This window comes from Gymnodraco acuticeps, unplaced genomic scaffold, assembly GCF_902827175.1.
Source record: "Gymnodraco acuticeps unplaced genomic scaffold, fGymAcu1.1, whole genome shotgun sequence".
NCBI lineage: Eukaryota > Metazoa > Chordata > Actinopteri > Perciformes > Bathydraconidae > Gymnodraco > Gymnodraco acuticeps.
This window is the reverse complement of record NW_022990661.1, coordinates 113,411-135,833: the sequence shown is the minus strand read 5'-3', so window position 1 is coordinate 135,833 and position 22,423 is coordinate 113,411. Positions and strand designations below refer to the sequence as shown.

Below are 22,423 nucleotides of genomic sequence, written 5' to 3'. Positions count from 1 at the left end.
ACGGTTGAACTGACTTCCCCATATTTATTTGTTAGTAGATTCGAAAGATACCTGAGTTTCTGACTGCCGCTAGCTGAAGCTTGCTTGGTTGCTAGGTTACTAGCTGGGTGTTCTCCGATAAGGGGCCGGGGGAAACAAAGTTAGTGATTACTGGTTCCATGTTGATTTACTTCAATACAGATTGTTGGGGGAACTGAAAGACACTTTGCAGCCCGGACATTTCCCCCAAAACACATTTAGACGCGATCGCAACACCTTTCAAATCCCATCATTTTTAAGACCTTCTAAATCATATTTAAGACCTTTCTTATTTTTTTGATCAAATGTAAGACTTTTTAAGACCCCGCGGGAACCCTGTAACTAAGAACACTCGTCTAAAATGAACCCTGTGTTCAGGAACTAGTTGATGCTCTGTATGTAACGACTACTTCCATTCTGGAGAGGATCACACATACATGGATCCTGAGACTGAAGATCAAGCCGGTGACGAGTGATTATTAACATTTTTAAGTATTCAGAAAAAGTCAGAATTTTGAGTAAAAAACAGGATTTTTAGATTTTGAGAAAAAGTCAGAATTTTGAGAAAGAAATCTGTATTTTGTTCATGACAGGATGTATGATTACCTACAGTACAATAACCAGTATTCCTCCATCTTGTGACTGAGTAACTCCCTCTCTTGGATATCAGCATGTGAAGGACACTGTTCAAGGCAAGGCAAGGCAAGGCAAGGCAAGGCAAGGCAAGGCAAGGCAAGGCAAGGCAAGGCAAGGCAAGGCAAGGCAAGGCAAGGCAAGGCAAGGCAAGGCAAGTTTATTTATATAGCACTTTTCAACACAAGGCAATTCAAAGTGCTTTACAAAAAATGAAAGAGATTAAGAAAATTAAAAATTAAATTAAAATTAGTTCAGGAACTAGCTGATGCTCTGTATGTGATGACTACTTCCATTCTGGAGAGGATCACAGATACATGGATCCTGAGGTTGAAGCTCAAGCCGGGGACCAGGGATATTATCCTAACAATACGCTATTTATTCTTTGTGTCACACGTGAGAGGCTTCAAAAGACGTGAAAGGCTGCTTCACAGACACTAATCCTAATGGCGCAACTGTGAAATTACCATCGTGACTTCAAATACATCAGTTCATTGCTCCTAAAATGCTGACAAAGTGTAAAAAAACCACTGGGGTAAGGATGCCTTCAAATGAGTGAAGAGCACATTTCATGACATAATAGCTGACCGTTACATTCGACCAGATTAACTGCAAATATATTTCATTTCATTTGCCTTCAACGCCTCCTCATCCATGACACACTCAGGCTCCTGACAAGAACAGACCGTGGGAAAATCCTTTTAAGCGTGCTAGGACATAATTGGTCTTCAAAGGCTGACCTTGGAGTAATGAGTCCCTGAATTTGGAAAAGCGATCTGGTGAGTTGGGTTTTCTCAAGTCCTTTATTTTAAGGTTTTACATGTGTCAACTATGAGAGTGTATCAGAGCCATTGAAGGTAAAAAAGAAATAAAAACGGAGCTCGGGGGAAGGGCGACTACTTTGAAGAAAACCTCAGATCAACATCATTCAAAGTAGTAAAACTACGAGAAAGATTTAAGTCGCAAATTAACAAGAACATTGAGTTTTCTTTGTCAAGGAATCACTTCACTTAATTTGTTAATTGAATCGACGTCATTGAAGCATAAACAGAGTGTCGTTTGTTGCACTTAATGTAAATAATATCCTGCTTTAGATTTGGTATTTCAACATGTACATTTTCTACTTCTTTTTTAATGCTGTTTTATATCCATATTGGGATGTTTTTACATTTTTAAATTGTTCATTTCCACTCTTTGGTTGCCTTGTCTTTTATCCTAACGCAAACATTTCCCAACTTGGGATCAATTGGGAAATGCATCTTATCTTATCAACACGTTTTTACTAATGCTGTCAAAATTATCGCGTTAACGGCGGTAATCATTTTTTTGAATTAATTGCGTTAAAATATTTAAGGCATTTAACGCATGTGCAGAATGGCCCGCCCCATACATCCCACCAGTGGCAGCGCCAGGGTATGGCTGGGGTAGGCTACACCCATACCAAGAAATGGCTTAGCCCCACCATGAAAAATTATGTTAAAGGAAGCAAAATAAAGTCCGCCAACTCGCGCCGAGGATTGCACAGACAGCAGCTAGTAAGATTGATTTCAGTAGCCACTTGTCTGGAAATACCGAAGACCAGAAACGGTTTTGAAAACTTTTGTCACGTAGTGATCGTCTTCTCAATAGAACATCTTTGATAATGTCTTCTGGCCAATCAGAATCAAGATAACGGGGCGTGGTGTTGTTGCAGGAAGTCCCGACGGAGAATACTTTTGCTGTAGTACAGGGGTGCACATAACTGGTACGCAGGTTATGTGCGTAATCTGAAATGCGTACCGTCACTTGTGTCACAAAGCGCATTTGCGTACCGACGTACTTGTGAAGCTTTTCCAGAAGGCGGTTAGATCACCGGACGACAGAGTCGGTCTCCGTGTGCACAGACAGGGCTGCTGTTAACGTCGGTCTGTACAACGGAATTGTGCCAAAACTACGCCAACCGGCTACGGAGGGAGACTCCCCCCCCTTCACTGGAGAACTGCGCTAAAACAGCTGATCACAACGTTCACACTCTGTGGTCACGAAGTACTCCACTAGCCGCCCCCCGTCGGCTTTCCTGAAGTACTCCCCCGTTGATAGAAATCAACACGTAATGAATTAAGACCCCACGGTTTGATGATTGATAGGTGTGTGTGGGTTGTCTTTCATTTTGACACGCAGAAAAATGTTATAATAAACATAGATACTGTATGTTAAATGGATATATCCGCCTTCTTTCATTTATCTTTCCATTCCCACAACAATATACATAAATAAATGGCATATTTTGGACATAGTTCGAATGGTGATTAATCTGATTAATTAAGTTTTAAGCTGTGATTAATCTGATTAAAATGTAATCGTTTGACAGCCCTAGTTTTTACTCATACATCTTAGACTTGAAAATCTCAGAAGAAATTGAGTTTATTTCTCGTAAAGTCAGATTTTTTTCTTGGAAGGTAACTTAATTTTTCACTTTGACCTTTTCATCTAATCTGCTGTTGTTCAGTCTTCTATAATTAGTGAATCTTATATATTTATTTATCTAATTCTGTAAAAAGTGCAGTCTTTTCTGACAGGGTATTTGCTGAATGAGTTAAACAGGGTATATGCAGGAATCCTGAAGTCACATTTCAAACCTTTTAAGACCTTTTTTAAGACCCTTCCCATACATTTTAAGACCTCATCGCCACTTTGAGTTTTAACCGGTTACATTGGCGACACACTTTACCTCACATTTACTGTTGGGGAATAATTCGCCCTGCATGTCCTCCTTCGCCCTCTGATGCAGCTGACCAACCTCAGCCGCTATCTCCCTGAAGGAGGGGCTGCCCTAGCAAGTTGTTGATGTCACCAGTTTGTGACCGGGCAACTCTCGGTCAGAGATAGTTATTGTTGTGGGACACCTGGAACACATCCTTCTCGGGGTGGAGATGACCCCGAGCCATAAGAGACAACAACTGTGATTCAGTGTCCTCAGATGTTTAGTCTATCTATTGAAGAATGTTGGTTATTACACTCTGAACTAGTTCAAACCTGGAGCTACAGGAGGGCTCTTCAGGATTGATTGTGGCATCTCAACCTGTGTCAACTCGTGGCCTGTGACATGTCTTGTGAATTCTCTCATCAAAGCTCCAGCTCTCCTCGTGTCTCTCTGAGTCCTGACTCCTATTGCTTCAGAAGTTTCCCTCACATTGACTATATACAGTATTGATTGTCCTTCCTCCTTCTCTTCCAACCATTTGGACGCAGACTTGCATTTCCCCATAACGATGTTGTTCAACAACCGGCGTAAACGGACCTTCGCGCGCTATCAAGCAGTGAGCGTGCGATGTCCTGTTCAGATGACGTCAAACCCAACGGGATGCCATCAATAAACTACACAGAATCACACTACACACCTACGCCATGATTACATTCAGGCAGACTGTAGAATACAACCTCTTTGGACCATTTATATACTTATTGAAAACAAGCTACAAAATGTAATACCTTGGGAAATGCCGTTTAATACTTTTTAGTAGCCTTCATTTTCAACTTTTAATGCTTTTTAAGACCCCGCGGACACCTTGCTAAAATAAAAATGGTCAAAAGGCCATTATCAACAGTAAAGGAATTCTGCTTTTTTTGTGTGCATGATGTTCTTTATAGCATTTGCATATGGCAAAGATACATCCTGACCGCTTCACAATCATTACCCAGGAAGTCTCCTCCTCTGTCCTCGTCCCCAAAAGCGTCTCCCTGTTGAGAGAAGCCCTGGAAGTCCAGCAGCCCAGCGCTGATGCCCTGGGACTCGTTCCCTACACATCAGAGGCAGGAAAAGGAACATTTCAAGGTTGTTTATTTTTGATATTGTCAACAAATCCCCCCCAAAAAACCTACTCCCAGTCACTCATATGTTCAAACTTCCCTACCTCAAGCACATTCAATGCAGCAGATGTAAATCTTTGAATACATCATTTCATTTCTAAACTGTTTTCTTAAAAAGCTGGGGGCTGTGGTGTTTACTAAATGTCTCTCAGTCATGGTGTGTAACTTATTCACCGGGGACTCTTTTCAGCTTTGGATTTGGTGTGATGGCAAGTTGCTGTCAGTTTCTTAAGTCATCCCCGTTAACCCTTGGATACCCGAGTGACTGGACCCTACACTCTTCCATAAGTGGGTCAAAAAGGACCCGTATTAGAATAATATGTATTTTTATGCCTGTATAATATTTAGTATTATATTTTGGTTCACACTAGAAATGTTTTATATTGAATTTTTCATTATTTATAATTTTTTTTTAACATTTTGAACATATTGATGCAAAGATCTCCGCTCTTCTGAGACCCTCACAGTATTCCAGTCCCTTTTCAAAACTCATCTCTTCTCCTCTTGTCTACTCATCATAGCCCCCCCCCATCAAACCATGCCGGTTGATCAAGTTTGATAGTCCTACCCCCCACCCTAACCTTCCCTTAATTTGTAAAGCGATTTTGAGTCCTTGAAAAGCCCCATACAAATAATGTATTATTATTATTATACTGACAGGTATCAGATCTTGCCGTGTAAAATAATCTTCCTGAGAGGTGTCACTTGTGATGTCGTCTGTGTGGTCCACACTAGGGCTGTGCAATTAATCGTATTTTAATCGCGATTACGATTATGGCTTGCGACGATTATGAAAACAGCATAATTGACAAAATACGATTATTTTGCTGGGTGCGCTTCACCCCTCCCTAAAAGCCCACTCGGCCACGTAGGAGTGATATGTGTTGTGAGTGTTCAGCGCAAGCGCAGATGTCAGAACAAGAGCAGCAACTCGTTAAAAAGAAGGGTACAACTATTTCCACTATTTGGAAGTACTTTGGCTTTCAGGAGTCCGACGTGGAGCAAAAGAAAGTAGGCCTACAGTGCAGGATTTGTTACCAGGTTGTGTTGGCACCACACGCTAACACAACCAATCTCTTTAATCATCTGAAATACAACCACAAAGTGCAATACGACCGGTAGGGCTGAACGATATACCGTGTCATGGCGATAACCGCGGTATGCGCATGCGCGGTATTCACACCGCAGGGACGTGCGGTTTTATTCTTTTTTTTAAAAATGCTAACGCACTTTAGCACAGAATTCAAAATAAAGATACCCTTATTACTTATCGAAACGGCACATACAATATATCCGATTAAAGCTGAGACTCCACAGATTATTTCAGTATAGTATCTAAGCGATCCGATCTCGCAACAGGGGAAGCAAACACAGACATCACAACACGGAGCTTTTACGGGAGATCGTCTCACCGTAGCTGTCAATCTGATCAAAAGACGTGTTCAATGGCATTAAAACGAGAAAGAAAAAACGCGGCTGAATCGGTTGATCCATAGGTTGATAATATATCTGTGGCTTTGAAGCAATTGTTTATAATCCATAATTCCATTTTTATGTAAAAATCGGATCACAAAAGTTAGCTGCTAATGGTAGCCACCAGAGTGTATGCAGCTTCCGGTTTTGGCTACGCGTCACTCTCACTCCTTATTTGTTCATGTGTTGGTGTGTGTAGAACTTCCCCTGATATTTGACCTTTCCACCTTGCTGGATTTTGACATGTGACATCTCTTTCTGACCGTCAGAGCCAATGGAATCGAGGGGAAATCACACAGTCCTTATTTGGTAATGTGTGTGTGAGAGACTTCCGCATTGCCAAGACCGGAAGCAGCAGCCACTCTGGTGGCTACCATTAGCAGCTAACTTTTGCTCTGCGATATTTACATAAAAATGGAATTATGGATTATAAATTAAATCGTTTTTTTTATACAGAGACGTTAAAAACCTATGGATTAACCGATTCAGCCGCGTTTTTTCTTTCTCGTTTTAATGCCATTGAACACGTCTTTTGATCAGATTGACAGCTACGGTGAGACATCTCCCCTAGAAGCTACGTAAAGGTACGTGTTGTGATGTCTGTGTTTGCTTCCCCTGTCCGAGTTCAGATCACTCAGTGATGATACTATATACCTAAATAATCTGTGGAACCTCAGCTTTAATCGGATATCTTGTATGTGCAGCTACGATAAGTAATAATAAGGGTACTTTTATCTTGAGTTCTGTGCCAATGTCCGTTAGCATTTTTCGCTCAGGGGTCATTTAGATGCTTCTTATGAGACTTGTGTTTTGTTTTGGTATAAAATGGTTTGTATCGTCAGTTAGCTGAGATTATTTCCGTTAATCTGGTATAACACATTAATAGGTTCTTAAATATTACAATCCCCTGAGACACTGTCGTGAAAAAAAAAAGTAAAGTACCCGCCGGGACTTTGGGGTTTAACAGGTTAAAAAAACCGCGATATATACCGCAGGGGGGGAAAAACCGCGATGTCAGTTTTTTTCAATACCGTGCAGCCCTAACGACCGGGCAATAATACAACAAAAAGCAGATGCCGCTCGACTTCATTCACAACATCATCGATTCAGGACGCATTGTACAGAGCAACGGCCTACGCGACGAGCTCGCAGAGACACAGAGATATTACAGGTGCCATTACATTTCACATCGCTAAAGATATGTGCCCAGTTAGCACTGTTAGCAACCAGGGCTTTAAGCAACTTGTCAACACGTTGGACAAGCGTTACGCGATGCTGTCTCGGTATTATTTCATTCGGTATTATGCCGTGGGGAAGTTGAGAGAGATGTGGCTTCAGCTGACTACTTTGCCACCACAACGGACAGTCGATCGCGAGATGTGTCTAAAAATAGAACAACAATATTCTGTTTTATCGTTAATGTCCTGTAACATAATCTTCCTGTGCCAGAATAATGCACTTGAATGCATCAAAGCTTTGTGATTGGCCGCGTCCCCCATGTGTCGGGGCGTGGCTGAGGGTCTTCAGTACAGGTGGCAATATTGTCACCTGCCTGCGCTCATCTCTGAAACCAGACCATGTCAACAGGCTGGTGTTTCTTGCAAAACATCTTTAAGAGATGACATGAGCAGCCCTACCAGCATTTGCCATGGTGGCCTAAACATTTTTATTTGGTCTTAAATTGTAGTTCAACATTTATTTCCTGTTACTTCTGGACCATGACGGTTGGCCAGCCTTCAACGTTTAACTGAGTGGAATATGTTGAATATGTTGAACCAACATGTTGGCTATATGTTAAGGAGTGTTCAGTAGGTTGTGACAGTGCACTGCATCATATTTGATTTCATTTATTTTGGTCTAATTTATTTGTATTTATCAGATTAATATATGTTTAGTATGGTTTTGGAAGTGTGCTCCAACATATTTGTTGATCTTGTTTATTGGTCAAATATTATTTGTTTTAAAGTTCAATAAATGGTCAATGAATAATCGTGATATCAATTATTGACCCAAATAATCGTGATTATGATTTTTGCCATAATCGCACAGCCCTAGTCCACAGTGAATGTATTCCTGACAGCAACAGGTGATAAGAATCAAAGGTTCCCATTGGATCCCATAGGAAATGCATGCGGGTCATTTTGACCCACTTATGGAAGTAATACAAAAACTACAATTTCTTAAAATGTACATTTAAAATGTGAATGGCAAAACATGTTTTTTGAGGAATAGCTGGAATATGAAATGATAAAAAAATGTAATTACAAAGATACTTCAAGAAAACCAGCTCACCGGGTCCAAAAAGACCCACTTATGCATCTAAGGGTTAAGAGACAAATGGCTCATTTATGTGTTTTTAATAGTCTTTGGTCAATAGTAGAGCTCTCTGGCAGAGAAGAATAAGATATATCGAGCTTTCAATTTGGATAATACTTGTAATGATCAGCTCATCGTTGGTTTTGTTCTTTAAAAGGATTTGTTGACAATAAACAACAGATAAAATCAGTACTCTCTCTGCTCGACACAACCAAGACAAATCGTTCTTACCGAAATCTATCAAATTCAGAAAGCCACTTCCAATATCCTCTTTCAACGTGATGTCCTCTGAGCGACACTGGTTCAGTGAGAAGTGGTTCACATCATCGATGTCACTGTTGTGTGAAGAGAGGATGGTGTTAACACAGACCGAACACTTCATCATTAGAAGGTGATCCAAATATTTAACAAAAGGGTTAGCCCTGTTTCTATCATTCAAAACAAAAACATGTTATATTGTAACACTGTTGTCTCCGTCACCATCATTGATCCACTTCTTATAACATGACAGGCTATTCTGTGAGTAAATAAATCCGCTGTATATACACGTCAGGGAGAGGAAACAGTGGCACCTTGGATGTGGCAGCTGGGTATCAAAGTCGGGGAAATCTTCATTCAAGGTGATTGCCTTCAGCGTTGCCTCGAGACCCTCGTCAGGCAAATCTGTTTGACCTGGTGTGTGGAGAGAAACACAATATGTACTGCATTTAGAAATACAAGAGAGCAGAACAACACTCAGTGATTTCACCTCTCAATCTCCTTCTTGAGTGCGTGTTATACTTTTGTATGTGTAAGTCTGTGAAGTGAGAGACTTCCATTGAGCTTACCTCCCAAAATAATTAAATAATAATGTCTACGTCACCCTCTGGTGGCCGTCTTCAATACGAATGCTAATTATTAACCTGTGTTAACACTCAGTTGCAAGTTATAATGCACATTTTAGTTAAACTGTTTAGGTGTTGATTTAACTGTATGATAATTTATCATTTTAACAAAACAGAATAAGCTAAAATCTCTAAACAAGAGGATCAAAAAAGCAAATGTTCTGCCATTTTTGCAAGAAGAAATACTTTAATGAGTTATAATTTCATGTTTGCGTGTTTCTATTTGTTATTTTTATCAAGGTTAGAATCCTCTTGTGAGCCTCTGGTCTATTTCTTATGTTCAAACTAATAAAAAAGATTATCAAAAGTGTTTACCCTGTTTATATTTCAGAAAGCCACAACCCTTTCAAACCCTGTGGAGCCTAACTGTGTCTTTAAAATGTAACAACCGTTGACAGACAAGACAAACAGGATGTGTTACCTGGCCTGAATGCAAATTTTATTTTAACCAGGGCATCAGTGGAGTCTGCGAGGAGATATTTAGCTTTCTTGGAGTAGATCCTGACCACGCCAAGGAGCAGGTGACCAGAGGTCCGCAGACCGATCTTCATCTACAAAGACAAACAGATTCAGTTTATTACAGTAGTCACAGTATATGGGATGTATTGTTGACTTTCTCTTTTACCTGTGGGGAGATGATGTCTTTGATAGTTGTTTCTAAATTACACTCAAATACTTGGGCCTTTGTGAGTTTCCTTTCCCAGTGTGCTGCAAGCCAGATTTTGGCAAGGGGTCCTCGCTTGGAGGTGAAGAGTTGAGTGTAGAACATCATGTTGGGGAAGCGAAGTCAGCTGTCACCTGTGAAAAAACACAACAATGATTGTGTATGATACATTTGGCAATGTTAGTTTATCTGATATTTTATATATATATATATAGTAGTGGAATTAGCAGTCAGCTGTTTATTCAGCCCCCAGTCCAACGTCCTGTTATCCCGACAACAAAAGCCCACTTCTGTTTATTTGATCTATCACAGTTCTTCATAAGTTGTGAAGTACGTCATTAAAACGTTATCTGTTAAATAAAGCAATTTGTCAACAAGAATGTTGTCACTGAACTTAAACTCTAAAACCATCTTGACCGTGGGGCAGAAGGCTTTTGTTTGTATTATAACCAGCGTCGGACTTTCGGTAATATTTTTATAAACTATTGTGGTTTTGTAAAAAAAATTCAGCTATCGTCTTTGCGGTAAAGGTCGGCTAACTAGCATTGCTTTAGCTAGGTGCTATCACTAAGCTAAACATGCTAAGGGAGGCTAGTTGTCGAAATAATGCTGGAAATATTTAAACACAGTTAACAATTTACATGTAAAAAGTAAAACGTGCTTATATAATACAACATGTTTGTACAGCTAGTCGTCCATTAATTCAGCTTCAACTTACCTTAACTTTGAAACTGCCGCGTTTTGACATCTGACATCTGGAACGTGCACATTACCGCGAGGAGGTCACGTAAACAAGTTTAGAATCTGTCACATAACCAAGCAGCGACTTCCGGTCAAACAAACAAAAAAGCCAACGAAAGAGATTTATATGTATTTGTATTATTCATATTTTGGTTAGGTGAGGTTAAAACTCGCCCATTTATTTCGATAAATGATGAAGATTAATACATATATTGTTTTATTTTGTATTGACAATATTTCTCAAACGAACCGTTGAGGTTGCGTCACCACGGTTTGAATCTGACGGTTGGCTCCAGGACGTTCTAAACGTAACGTAAGCTAATAACGGTTAGCAACGTTTAAAGTTGCTCTTCTCATAATAACCGTGTCTTGTAACGTTCATTGTTGAATACAGCAAAGATAATGTTAACTTTTTTATTTAAATAAGCTGGACGGTCAAATGCTAACTCCATCGTGTAACAAGAAGAAGAAGAAGAAGAAGAAGAAGAAGAAGAAGAAGAAGAAGAAGAAGAAGAAGAAGAAGAAGAAGAAGAAGAAGAAGAAGAAGAAGAAGAAGAAGAAGAAGAAGAGCTGAAACTGCTTCAAAAAACACAGTTAATGAAAGCTATTGTTTTAAGCTAACCAGCAGTAGTGTAAAGTAACTAAGTACATTTACTCAAAACTGTACTTAAGTACAATTTGGAGGTACTTTACTAGTTCACTTTTTTGCTACTGTGTACTTCTACTCCACTACAATTCAGAGGTAAATGGTGTACTTTTACTCCACTACATGTATTTAATACCTTTAGTTACTTCACAGATCTGGAGGATGCATGATGTGACATCTAATCAAGTGTTAAATCAGACTTTAGTTCCACCTGGAGTAAATTCACCAGCTACCCTGCAGTATACAAAGTCATTCAAACTAGCTGCACCTTTACCAGCTTTGAGAACACTTTCATGATCAATCATTATAAAACATATCATACAGTATCTATGGAGAAGAGCTTTTAACAGGCAACATCCAGGTGAACTATTGCTGTGTTAGGGCTTCAACTAATATAAAAGTGGAGAGTGTGGGGCCAGGATTGTAGATTTATTGAAAATGTATGAGAATCAATCTATTTATGAAACAAACCTCAGGGGGAAAGAGGTTTTCTAGTAGTTTGGCAGATAGTTGTTCCGCATGGTTTTCCTTTTTGATGCAGAAGGGGGCGGTATTGGTACACTGCCTGAACACACAGACACATGCAGGCAGAGCAACAGCAGGAAGGAACCATGACAGTTTTAATCCTAGTTTCACCTCCTTTAAAACTTGTGTATATAAACTATGGAGAGGCGAAGTCACGCCCATCTACTTCCGGACCATGGGACCCCGGAAGCGAAACATTTACATTGAATTCAATGGAGAGAGAACACATATCTTTTGATCCCGTTTGAATTGTGCCACGAACTACACATATGATGTTTGTCAATCTTAAACAATCATTTCCATGTCAAAAAAGTCACATTTTGTCGTAAAACTGCTGAAATATAAGACTATGAAAAATACGCTACTACAAAGACTACAAATCCCAAATCCCATTCTGGGTCGCGTAAGTGATGTCACAGGCATGCTCGGTGATTTATAATAAGACTCGTAATTAAAGCGAAGAAGAAGAAGATCTCATAACTGATTTATTCCCTCCAATAAATTATAGATCGCTAAAAATAAATTCACTTTTACAAGATGCCTGTGTGCTTTGTACCAGGTTGTAGTCATAAAAGTGATCATACCACTTGCTCCTTCTATCGATTCCCGTCTGATGAAAGGACCAGGAGTCGCTGGATCAGACATATCAGGTAATATCATAGGTAATATACATGTTGTGCATGTTCATGTGCATAGTCAAGTTAGCTACCTAGCTAGTAGCGACGAGTAGCGAGCACGTTAGTTAGCATTACATTACTTAGCCTTGTCATTTTTAGTAGCCTTACCATTAAGTTATTATTTTATTACATGAAGTAAACCAAAATGTTAAACAGTAACCAAACATGATGGTAAGTATTTCGTGAAACATTTGAAGAGTAGCCTACTGCGCCCTCCACCGGGTGCTAAGGAAGCAGTTCAGGGAGAGTCGAAGGCAGGCAGGGAGCTTTGCATGACATTCTTCTGGACGTGTTTCATTGTGATGACAATCTGTTTGTTGGAAAGACAGTCGTTGTGTGCTTATTGAGAGAAAATTGTTAGAAGAGATAATTATTCAAAGTGTTGTTACTTTAAAGTGTTGTTACTGACCTTTTTCTCTTTTATTTTCTTTACCTCACCTGTAACTGCTGAGACGTTGAGGAACATGCACACTGACCTGCTCTGGCAACCTGATTTCCACTGTACGTAATAGTATTTGGTCATGGTATATTATTTATATACATCAAAGGCACAATGCACCCCCCAGAGACACACATGTATTGAGTGTGATATTTTGCATAGGTCATGTGAAATCATCTTTACATACTAGAAAACTGTAGGAGCGGCAACTTGTTTTGAAATTGAATTTTTAATATCCGATAATAAAGTTGATCTGTTTTCTTTATTCTTCTCTCTTCCCAGCTCCATCCATCACCATTCTCTGTTCCTGCAGGTCCTGCTTGCTAATCAATGCTCATATTTTTTTACACAATTACAAATAAAGTCATTGTATTGTATGACATGAAGTTGTGCTTCATTCGGAGTCAATAATAAATTCATTCTGCCTTCAACTGCGCAATGATTGTGGACTGCACCGACATCCATGTAGCTGCCCCCCAGTAAGATGAACCAAGCAAAGAGGGTCCCCATCATGCCCAAGGACATCCAGCTGGCCCGCCGCATCCGCGGAGAGAGGGCTTAGACTGACCTGAGACCAGCACACCCAAACACAACAGCTCTTTTAAGAGCCACCTACAGTTTCAAAGAGTTGCAATCCTACGTTATTATAATGATTAAACTGGTTCATGTATCACTTAGTTTACTGAACCGTGATGAATGAAAGTGAAATGAGTGAGGTAGTGGTTTACTGAAGTTACAAAGACATTAATATATGAGTAACAGGTCAGTATAAACACAAGCTTCTGTCAATTATGGATCATTCAAACTATTTATATAAAAATATGTAATAAAGTTCTAAAACAAGTATTCGGTATATTCCTTGATAGCTTTTGGAGAAGGTTGTTTTTAAGTTTACTAAAATCTATCGTTTCAACTGTTTCACTTTATAAAAAAGGAACAGGTGAGTAGAGCATCATTGAGTTTCTTATTCTGTCAGTAAATTATCCAAATGAATGTTTTTCATTATTTTAGTCAACCCTAAACAAATTGATTGTACCTTTTAATGATGACCTTACATGGTTGGCAAAGTTAAATTAACTTCAGAAAATCAAATCTGTTCTGAGAAAAAACTAATACATGTTTAAAGATAGGAACTTGCCATCCCACTGAAAAACAGTCCGTAGAGAATTAAAGGCGTAGTTGTAGTTCAGTCCAACTTTCATTTGGATTCATTTCTCCAACAGTCAACTATTTTCATAAAGAATATATATATTTTTCAAAGTCAACTTTATTGTCAATCTTACTCAGTTTGAGAGATCAAAAAGACGTTTAAATAAAATTATACAATTTACAGATATGTATACAAATATATATATCCTATATACACCATCATGTATAATGATGGTGTATGATGTAGAAGGAAGTGTGGTAGATAACAAGTAAATATAGAGTTACATACAGATCCATGTTACAGCAAAAGATGGAATAACTCAGAAGCACGCAGTATAATAATAATTACATGCAACAATTAAATAACTGCTCAGCATCTCCACCACAATCCCAATCTGCTGTGTCCTGTTTTCCTCCCCTCTGCATAACACCCCATCACACATACGAAACACAACGCAGAGTCCGAGGGTGTTAAGAGTATGTTTATTGAAATGTCCTCCTCTCTACTGGCCAACACAGGGAGCATATGCTGGGTGTAGAATTGTTCCAGGAGGAGGAGATTTCCATGCCATGCAGGGTCTTTGGGGATGGGGATGATGATCGCCTCCTTCGTGGTCCACACAACAAAGTAGCAGAGACTCCGGTCTGTGATATGCAGCTGCCCTTGGACCTGGTGCCAGTATGGGTGATTCTCCTTGAGAATATATGACCCACCCTCCTCACGGAGACAGAAGGATGGTAACTGGACTGCCTCCGCGATGGTCATGTTCCTCTGGCTGTGTGGACACTTCACCTCCAGCAGGGCAGATGGCTGCACAAGTCCATCGGGTGATGCTCCCAAAACACCCGACTCACTCACAAAGAGACCAGACTCGATTCGAACACTGTCACTTGATGCCTCCACAAAAGCCTCCACAAAAGCCTTCACCCCTTCGGCTTCGTTTACAACCCCCCAGTTGACAGTTGGCGATGTCTCTGGCCAGTGGGTTGTATGTCTCCTCTCGCTGTTGGTAAAGTTGAGACACCGGCAGGACTACTTTGGAAGTGCCAGGCTTCCTCCACTAGCACTCAACATCTGTGGAGCTGATCTGCCACATGGCAAATATTGACAATGCTGCCGCGTGGCTGCATTTGTACATCTCCTGTGCACAATCACAGACAGCGCTCTGCATCGCGCCATCGTCTCCCATGCAGATCTGTAAAAATAAAGTAAGTACCATTTGTTAGCATGCTATAATAGATTGAATGAGCAATAATACAAGGATGGTCCGGATCTGGGGGTGGGAGGGTTTATTTTTCCATAGTTTTGTCCTCTTGTCTGTTGTTATTGTTTGTTTTTTCTGTATTTTTTGTAATTTGTGTTGTATTGGTTGTGATTGTACATTGTATTTTTCTAAATGTGTATGAATACATTTTTGAAAAACATTTGATCAACAATAAAAAAAGATTTGGTCAGGATCTAGACTCAGTGTGTAGTTTATTAATTAATCAATGCTCTCTACATTAGGAAAACACATACCGGTGTACCAGAGGGAGTCACACACAGCTGTGCCTAGATAACCAAAATCCTTGAATCTACACACAGCAAATAAAGTCAAATGACACAACGAGAAAAAGGAGATCACACATACAGTATAGTCGATATAAAACTGGCCGCTTCAATCTGAAGAGCAACTAAAACAAAACACGGGAGTGTACCTTGTTCTTGTGAACACTAATGTTATCCACAGCATACACAGAGACCACGAAGTTCTTAAGGAGAAAACTAGTTGTTAAAACAAAACACGTTACTGTACCTTGTTAGCTAATGTTAGCTAGCTGACATTAACGTTACACATTGCACTCATATTACTAGTGATGTTACGTATTGCGCCGAGGCTTCGGAGCGTGTGTCGAGTAATCCCCGAAGCTTTTTGTGAAGCATGTATCGAGGCTTGTATCGTTTTGGGCCAGTGACGTCATCGATGACAAACGAAGCCTCGCTGACTGTCGATACCACGTGACTGCTTCAGGAAGCGATTCAGATCGGTTGAACCGTTGAACCACAACGCTCATAATACCCATGGATGTATAATAAGAACCATATTACCCCTCCTGTACCCGGGCCCGCTGGTGACACGATGGAATCAAGAGAGCTCAGACCCTCACCTATATAGAGGTCGGAACATGTCATAAGTATAAATAGATACAAGCATAAATAAATGTAGGAAAAAAAAACATGAATGAATAAATATGTTACAGTATTTTCAGGGAGATTCAGCGTGTGTGCTGTGGCTCAGCTGGAAAGCAGTTGACTTACGATCGCAGGGTTCCTGGTTCAACGACTCGTCAATACGTCTTTTTTGTTGTTTATAAAAGCTACAGCTAAATGAGATAATGTAGTTAATAAATGTATTCTTTGATATGGTTTAGCCTTTCTCAGGCTACAACATGGTTACGTTTATGAATATTATTAAGGAATACAAATCCCTATTTGTAATGTTTACCAGCCTCCTTAGGCTTTTCAATCACAATCATTCAACTGGAATAAAAACAATATTGTTAACATGAAAATATGATTTAATGTTCGTTGTTTAGAGTTATTCTAAGGCTTTACTCAATGGGAACTCGGTATGAGATAGAGCACACTGTTGAGATGTCCAATCTGCCTGTTTTACACACTTTGACCAACAGGGGGTTTGTGTTCAAATGAAGCCCATGATGAAGCCTCATGAGATGAACCCTTTTGCGAACCAATTGGCTGGAAAGCTTCAAAGCTTCATAAGGCTTCATCTCGCCATCACTACATATTACTCACCAAAACCTTGTAAAGCCGGTCCCGCATGCTGGCTCTTACAGAACCGACTAACTCCCCTTTCATATAGGTACAGCTCTCAACTTGCCCAGACTTGTAGTGATTTTCACCTCGTAAAATAATTGTATTCTCATTCTGAAAGAATGTGGTGAAATGTGCTAACGTGACGGCCATCTTTATGTTGGTGACGCGTATTGTGCGACACCAGAGACCTGTAGTTCACTGAGCGGTTTCACACAAAAAAATGTGTAACTTCACAGTTTTACGACACATTTTTATTTTTTTGACTTGCAAAATGTTCTTTTAAATTGACAAACATCATATGTGTCATTCGTGGCACAATTCAAACGGGATCAAAAGATAACCTTTCTCTCTCCATTGACTTCAATGTATAATTTTCCGCTTCCGGGGTCCCATGGAGGCTTTCGGAAGGGGAGGGACTTCGCCTCTCCATAGAAGAGGCTTGGTCAGGGGGACACAATCAACACAATCTATTCGTTATAGGTTTAAAAATATCCTAATTCTGTAAATTGAAAAGAGAAGGTCAAAGATGGGTTTGGGTAACAGTAAAACAGGAACATGTGTTGTCTGGGGATGCAACATGATTGAAAGAGAAGGATGAAAGGAATATAAAAAGGTTAGAAAAGTGTCAAAGGAGCTATAATTTCACGGGAAGACTAGGGGTCGAGGAATGTGAGAATCTGGTGAGGGGTATTCCCAAACATCTGGAACAAACTCCCAGAAACCTGCAGGTCCGCTGCGACTCTGACTACTTTTAGATCCAGGCTGAAGACTTTTCTGTTTGCCGCTGCTTTTAATTGAACTATTCACATCTCACACTGTAACTTTTACTCATGTACCTGTTATTCATGTTTTATTATCTTTGCTTTTTAATGTTTCTAAGGTGCTCTTAATGTCTTTCATTGTTGTAAAGCACTTTGAATGGCCTTGTGTTGAAAAGTGCTAATATAAATAAACTTGCCTTGCCTATTGCAACCCAATAAGAAATCTGCGTAAAATGCAGGTTTAACTAAAGTTATATTTCATCTTTGAGACGGTGCTTTGCCTAATATTTATTATTGACTAATGACATTGAATAATATCAACAGATATGTTAAATACTGTATCCAATAAGACTTTGATTTCCTGTCTGTTTTGACTTGACTCAGGTGCAGTGGCTTTAAATTGTATGCAAAAAAATACTAAATCAATTAATCCATTAATAAAATATTCAATTTCTTTTTAAATGCCTTGTTATTTAGGTCTAATAGTTTTACACCAATATTATAAGAAATCCAAGTAGATGCATCATACAAAACCACTGATATGACAGTTTTTTAAATGTTGCCCGTCATCCATTTATTACCTGTTTTTTAAGTATTTATTTCAATGCATTATCATAACTATCTACATTTTGATGAATGCAGGGAGAAGGCGACGTCACGATGGAACTGTCAGACATCACTGGGGACTTCTCAGCAAAAAGGTAGGACGAAAAAACCTAAACACTCTATCTTGCTTTGGTGCTTTCTTCCATACTTCAGAACACAAATAGTCCCGAAGTCTCCGCCGAGGCAGCGATGTCAGTACGATAAATATTATCATGCCAAGAACAATTTGTGTTCTGCGCTAGCTGTGAGCCCGGGGTCGTGTGACTGTACAAGAACAGCTGGTGTGGCAGGTCATGATCTGCATTTCAAGAGAGAGCGAGAGCGAAAGGATGAGGATGTGCAAAGTTCTGGATATTGCATTATCTCTTGAAGCAGCTCCTAATTGAAGCAGTTCTTTATTTGTCTGCTGTGCTGAATAAACTCCATCTGTGAGGGCAGACAGGGTTTTGGATAATATTGATGATCATGTTGACTGTAAAGTTTCCATCTGTTGGGAGGCAGATGGAAAAAGTCCTCTCTCTCTCCAGAAGAATCACATAAAGGTCACAGTAATCAAAAACTGGGCAGAGAAAACCGTTTCAGATTTATGGCTTTAGAAACATTCAGATTATATAATGTGTCATGTATGAGTTATTATTTGTCGAGTAAAAAGCTTATCCTTGAGACATTTTCTTATTTCATTTGGAAGTTAAGTCAATATTTTATGAACATTTGTCTCCCTGTTCTCTGTAGATATCTTTATCTATTTATTTTCAGTTTAGCTCTGAACATATTGAACAGCATGGTACCCAAAGCGTGACTCCAATTGTAGTCGCAGCAGAAACTTGACCTGGTTAGTGAGAACTCTGAGAAACAAAACAAAACAAAAATAAACTTTTTTAAATTAAATTAGATATCTGTTATAGATTGTAGGTTGTTTATTCTGTCCCAACATGGGATCATGCCCCTTCTTTGTTGATTAGTACATTGATTAGTTGTTGTGATGAATATTTCTTTAGCCAATCAGTCGTTTCTTCATGCTGATTGACTCATTTCCAAGAAACCTTGAGGACAGCTCTGGTAAACACAAGATTCAAAGTGATGCTTTTTGCATGATTGTCTGTTGATAAATTCTATTTTAAGGTCACCTATCATGCTATTTTTAGACAATAGACGTTTAGCAATTATGCCACATCAAGGTGGAACGCTCTTCCCACAACTGTAAAGGAAAGTAAAACTATACTTACCTTCAAAACCTCTCTTAAAGAGCACCTTCGGGGGAGAGCATTGCAAAACTGGCCCCGGTAATGGTACAAATCTCAACCTGTCGTTCAATGGACAGCTTCCCCCCCCCATCTATGTATATACTCACATTTTAGACTCTGTTACTAACTGTATATCTGTAGACTTGGTATGTCTTAAATGTCCGGTTAGGATGTATTAGAACGAAATCTAAAATGAAAATTGTAAATAAGCAATCTGTATGTAAAAAACCACCTGTATGTAAATTGTAAATAAGCCATCTGTATGTCAAATATGTCTTATATGTCTTAAATGATGTGATGAATTGGAAATGGGGGACCCTGATGTAAACAAGACGAAAGTCTTTCTCTGGTCTGCATCCCCTTAACAATTGTATGTTTTGAGCTGTACTGTACTGTACCCAATATACAAGCTGTTAATAAACTTTTCAATCAATCAATCAAGCATAGGTCTCAGATATATACAAATATATAAAAAACATGTCTATGAAGTGTTTTGCTCAAAATACCAAACTGATCACCCATTCTAGCCATGCCTCATATCCCTCTATTTCACTTCCTGTTTAAAAAGTGTTGATTCTAAGTATAAAGTTTAAAAAAATGATAAAAAATAGGGGCGGAGCTTATGCCTGTTCATGCGGGAAATTCTACCGGCAGATACTGCCGTGATGAAACGCCATATCATGGATTATCAAGGATTATCTCTGAAACAGTTTGGAGCTCAAAGGCTTTCTCTCTTGCCGGTTATACCACAAGGTGAGTTCCTTTGTACTTCCTGCTTCTTCACACACATGCTCTCCAGTACAGGTTAGCTCTGAGGGTTAGCGATGCTAATGTAAACAAAGACCATATTACGTCCAAAACAGTCGGGCATTGTTTCTGATAGCAACGTTTCTGATTGGCCCGTGGGTCCACATTTCAGATATTACGTCATATCGGACGCAAATCTGGATCAGCTCCGTTGTTCCCCCGTTTTTAGAGATTTGGGTACGGAGGAAAAGAGAGAGGGTTTATTTTCTGACGCTGCGTGAGTTCCCTGACACACCGGGGACACATGTTGATGGAGAGAAGACATCACAAAGTGCATTTTGCTTGATAGGTCCCCTTTAAAAGTTTGTTGTGTAGTCGACAAAATCGCATTATAATTCCTTTAGTGGAGTTGGACCGCCCTCCTTTGGACTTGATGGTGTCCTGTTGTCTTGAGCACTGGACCAAACACATGTTTAATAAAGTGAATCTTAATCAGATAAGAAAAAGACCCACTCTTAAAAATATACAGATTTCTGTTTGGTTGTTCTTAGATTTAAGCTCTCCTTCTTATTTGTGCATTGTGTAGATGCACACGCACATTATATTCAGAGTGTTGGCGCACCCCCCCAGCTGTAGCTTTGCTGTCATCATGATTTTGCTCAAAGTACTTCTCCTACAATGCTGGAGCCAAACAACGACGGGGAGAAGCTGCACTCTCAATGAAGGAGTGCAGTGCATTAAATAAGTCTCCTGGAGAGACAGTGCTTTCTCAGATTAACATCTCTAATTTAAGGATTCAAACATACATTTAAACACCTCATTAATTATTCTCTAAATGACAAATCGGTTTCTCTAACAAACCAATTTGTTCCTTAGTTCAGACAAATAATTGAATTCATGGATAGTCCAAAAAAAAATCCAAACACATCTCATTATTCTGCGTGTCGACACACAATTGCCTCAAATGCATTTTCACAATATGGCGTTGATCTTTATTTGATCAACTCAGTGGGATTGGCAGGGAGTTGGTCGAAACAAAGATGGGGTTAAACTGCATCATTTGTATATGAAAACAGTCTTATTCAAAGACGTTTCATGTGGAAGTGTGATTTGTATATTGGTCATACCTTATGCTGGGGCCTAGAAGACAAACATCTATGCATCTCATTACTAAAAGTGAAGTATAGTGAAACATGGCTTACGTCTCTGTCACACTTTGCCCTAAAATGCAGATTGTATTTAAAGTCAAGCAGTGTTCATGCATGTTCGTTGACTTGTCTCTTCAAACATTACGGAGTGTCCACACAGCAGCGTGCGTTGACGATTGGAGGTGGGCGTATCTGAAGCTTGGGGATTTTATGCGAGCAACACGACCAACAACCAATCACCTGAATCTCCCGCCCCCGACATACAAAGCAATAGCAATGTTAAAACGAAGTAAACTGGATATAAAATCCCCAAACAGGCGAAAACCTACCAGTTTCACCCACTGTCTCTGCCTCCTCCCTCCATGCCTCGCTCCTCCGGTTTGTATCCCGGTAGATGAACAGAGACTGATCATACAGCACCGGGTGATTCACTACCACTATAATGAAATTTCCCTCCATTTTTTTGAATATGAGAAAATGACCTGCGTAGTCTCTCCCAGCATACACGCGGTTTGATTGGCTAGTGCTTGTACTGGCAGATTTGCATAAACGGGATTTAATTGGCTGACGCCTCCGTCGAGGCGTCAAAAGTTGAACATTGCTCAACTTTTGACGCCAGCAACGCTCCACGTCGCTTCCCAAAATGCAGTTCGGCTAAAGGTGACTTCACCCCATTCAAAGTGAATGGGAAGAAGCGTTGGAAGCTTCAACGCACGCCGCTGTGTGGACGGGCCGTTACAGCTTTTGTTTTAGAAAGTGACGACAGATCTAAAGTTGTTGCACAGCAGCTCATGAATTTCAATCCACGATCACACAGGAAGATCGAGCAGCAAAGTGAACTCCCTCCTTTGTAGAACATTGGATTGGCTTTGAATTGAAACCTGGTGTGCCCGGGAGGCAAAGCCTTCAAAGAAACACTCACTCAGACATAATTACATATAGAAGGAACTCCAGGCACGTCGCTTTTGGAGGATCAAATAAACGGGTAGAAATCAAATGTTTTTTCCAAAGTTCTTTTCATTTAATTACTTTTTCTTTAGTAAAAAGAGCTGAATAAGCTTTGCTTTTGATACGGCTGTCAACAA

At 39.7% G+C, this 22,423-nt stretch overlaps 2 protein-coding genes across 2 annotated transcripts in view; one reads left to right on the top strand and one right to left on the bottom strand.

Annotated features, from left to right (window-relative positions):
• The window catches only part of rad21l1 (RAD21 cohesin complex component like 1), a 36,110-nt gene extending 25,084 nt beyond the window's left edge, over positions 1-11,026 (bottom strand). The window contains exons 1-6 of the mRNA XM_034229577.1: positions 10,556-11,026; positions 9,799-9,971; positions 9,595-9,724; positions 8,862-8,961; positions 8,521-8,624; positions 4,329-4,430 (exon numbers count right to left, since the gene is read on the bottom strand). Of these exons, the coding sequence (XP_034085468.1) occupies positions 4,329-4,430; positions 8,521-8,624; positions 8,862-8,961; positions 9,595-9,724; positions 9,799-9,945 (583 nt within the window). The 5' untranslated portion in view covers positions 9,946-9,971; positions 10,556-11,026. The remainder of the gene's footprint in view (positions 1-4,328; positions 4,431-8,520; positions 8,625-8,861; positions 8,962-9,594; positions 9,725-9,798; positions 9,972-10,555) is intronic.
• Positions 11,027-18,260: 7,234 nt separating this feature from the next.
• The window catches only part of LOC117554951 (golgin subfamily A member 6-like protein 2), an 87,882-nt gene continuing 83,719 nt past the window's right edge, over positions 18,261-22,423 (top strand). The window contains exon 1 of the mRNA XM_034229581.1: positions 18,261-18,294. The gene's annotated coding sequence lies outside the window, so the exon portion shown is untranslated. The remainder of the gene's footprint in view (positions 18,295-22,423) is intronic.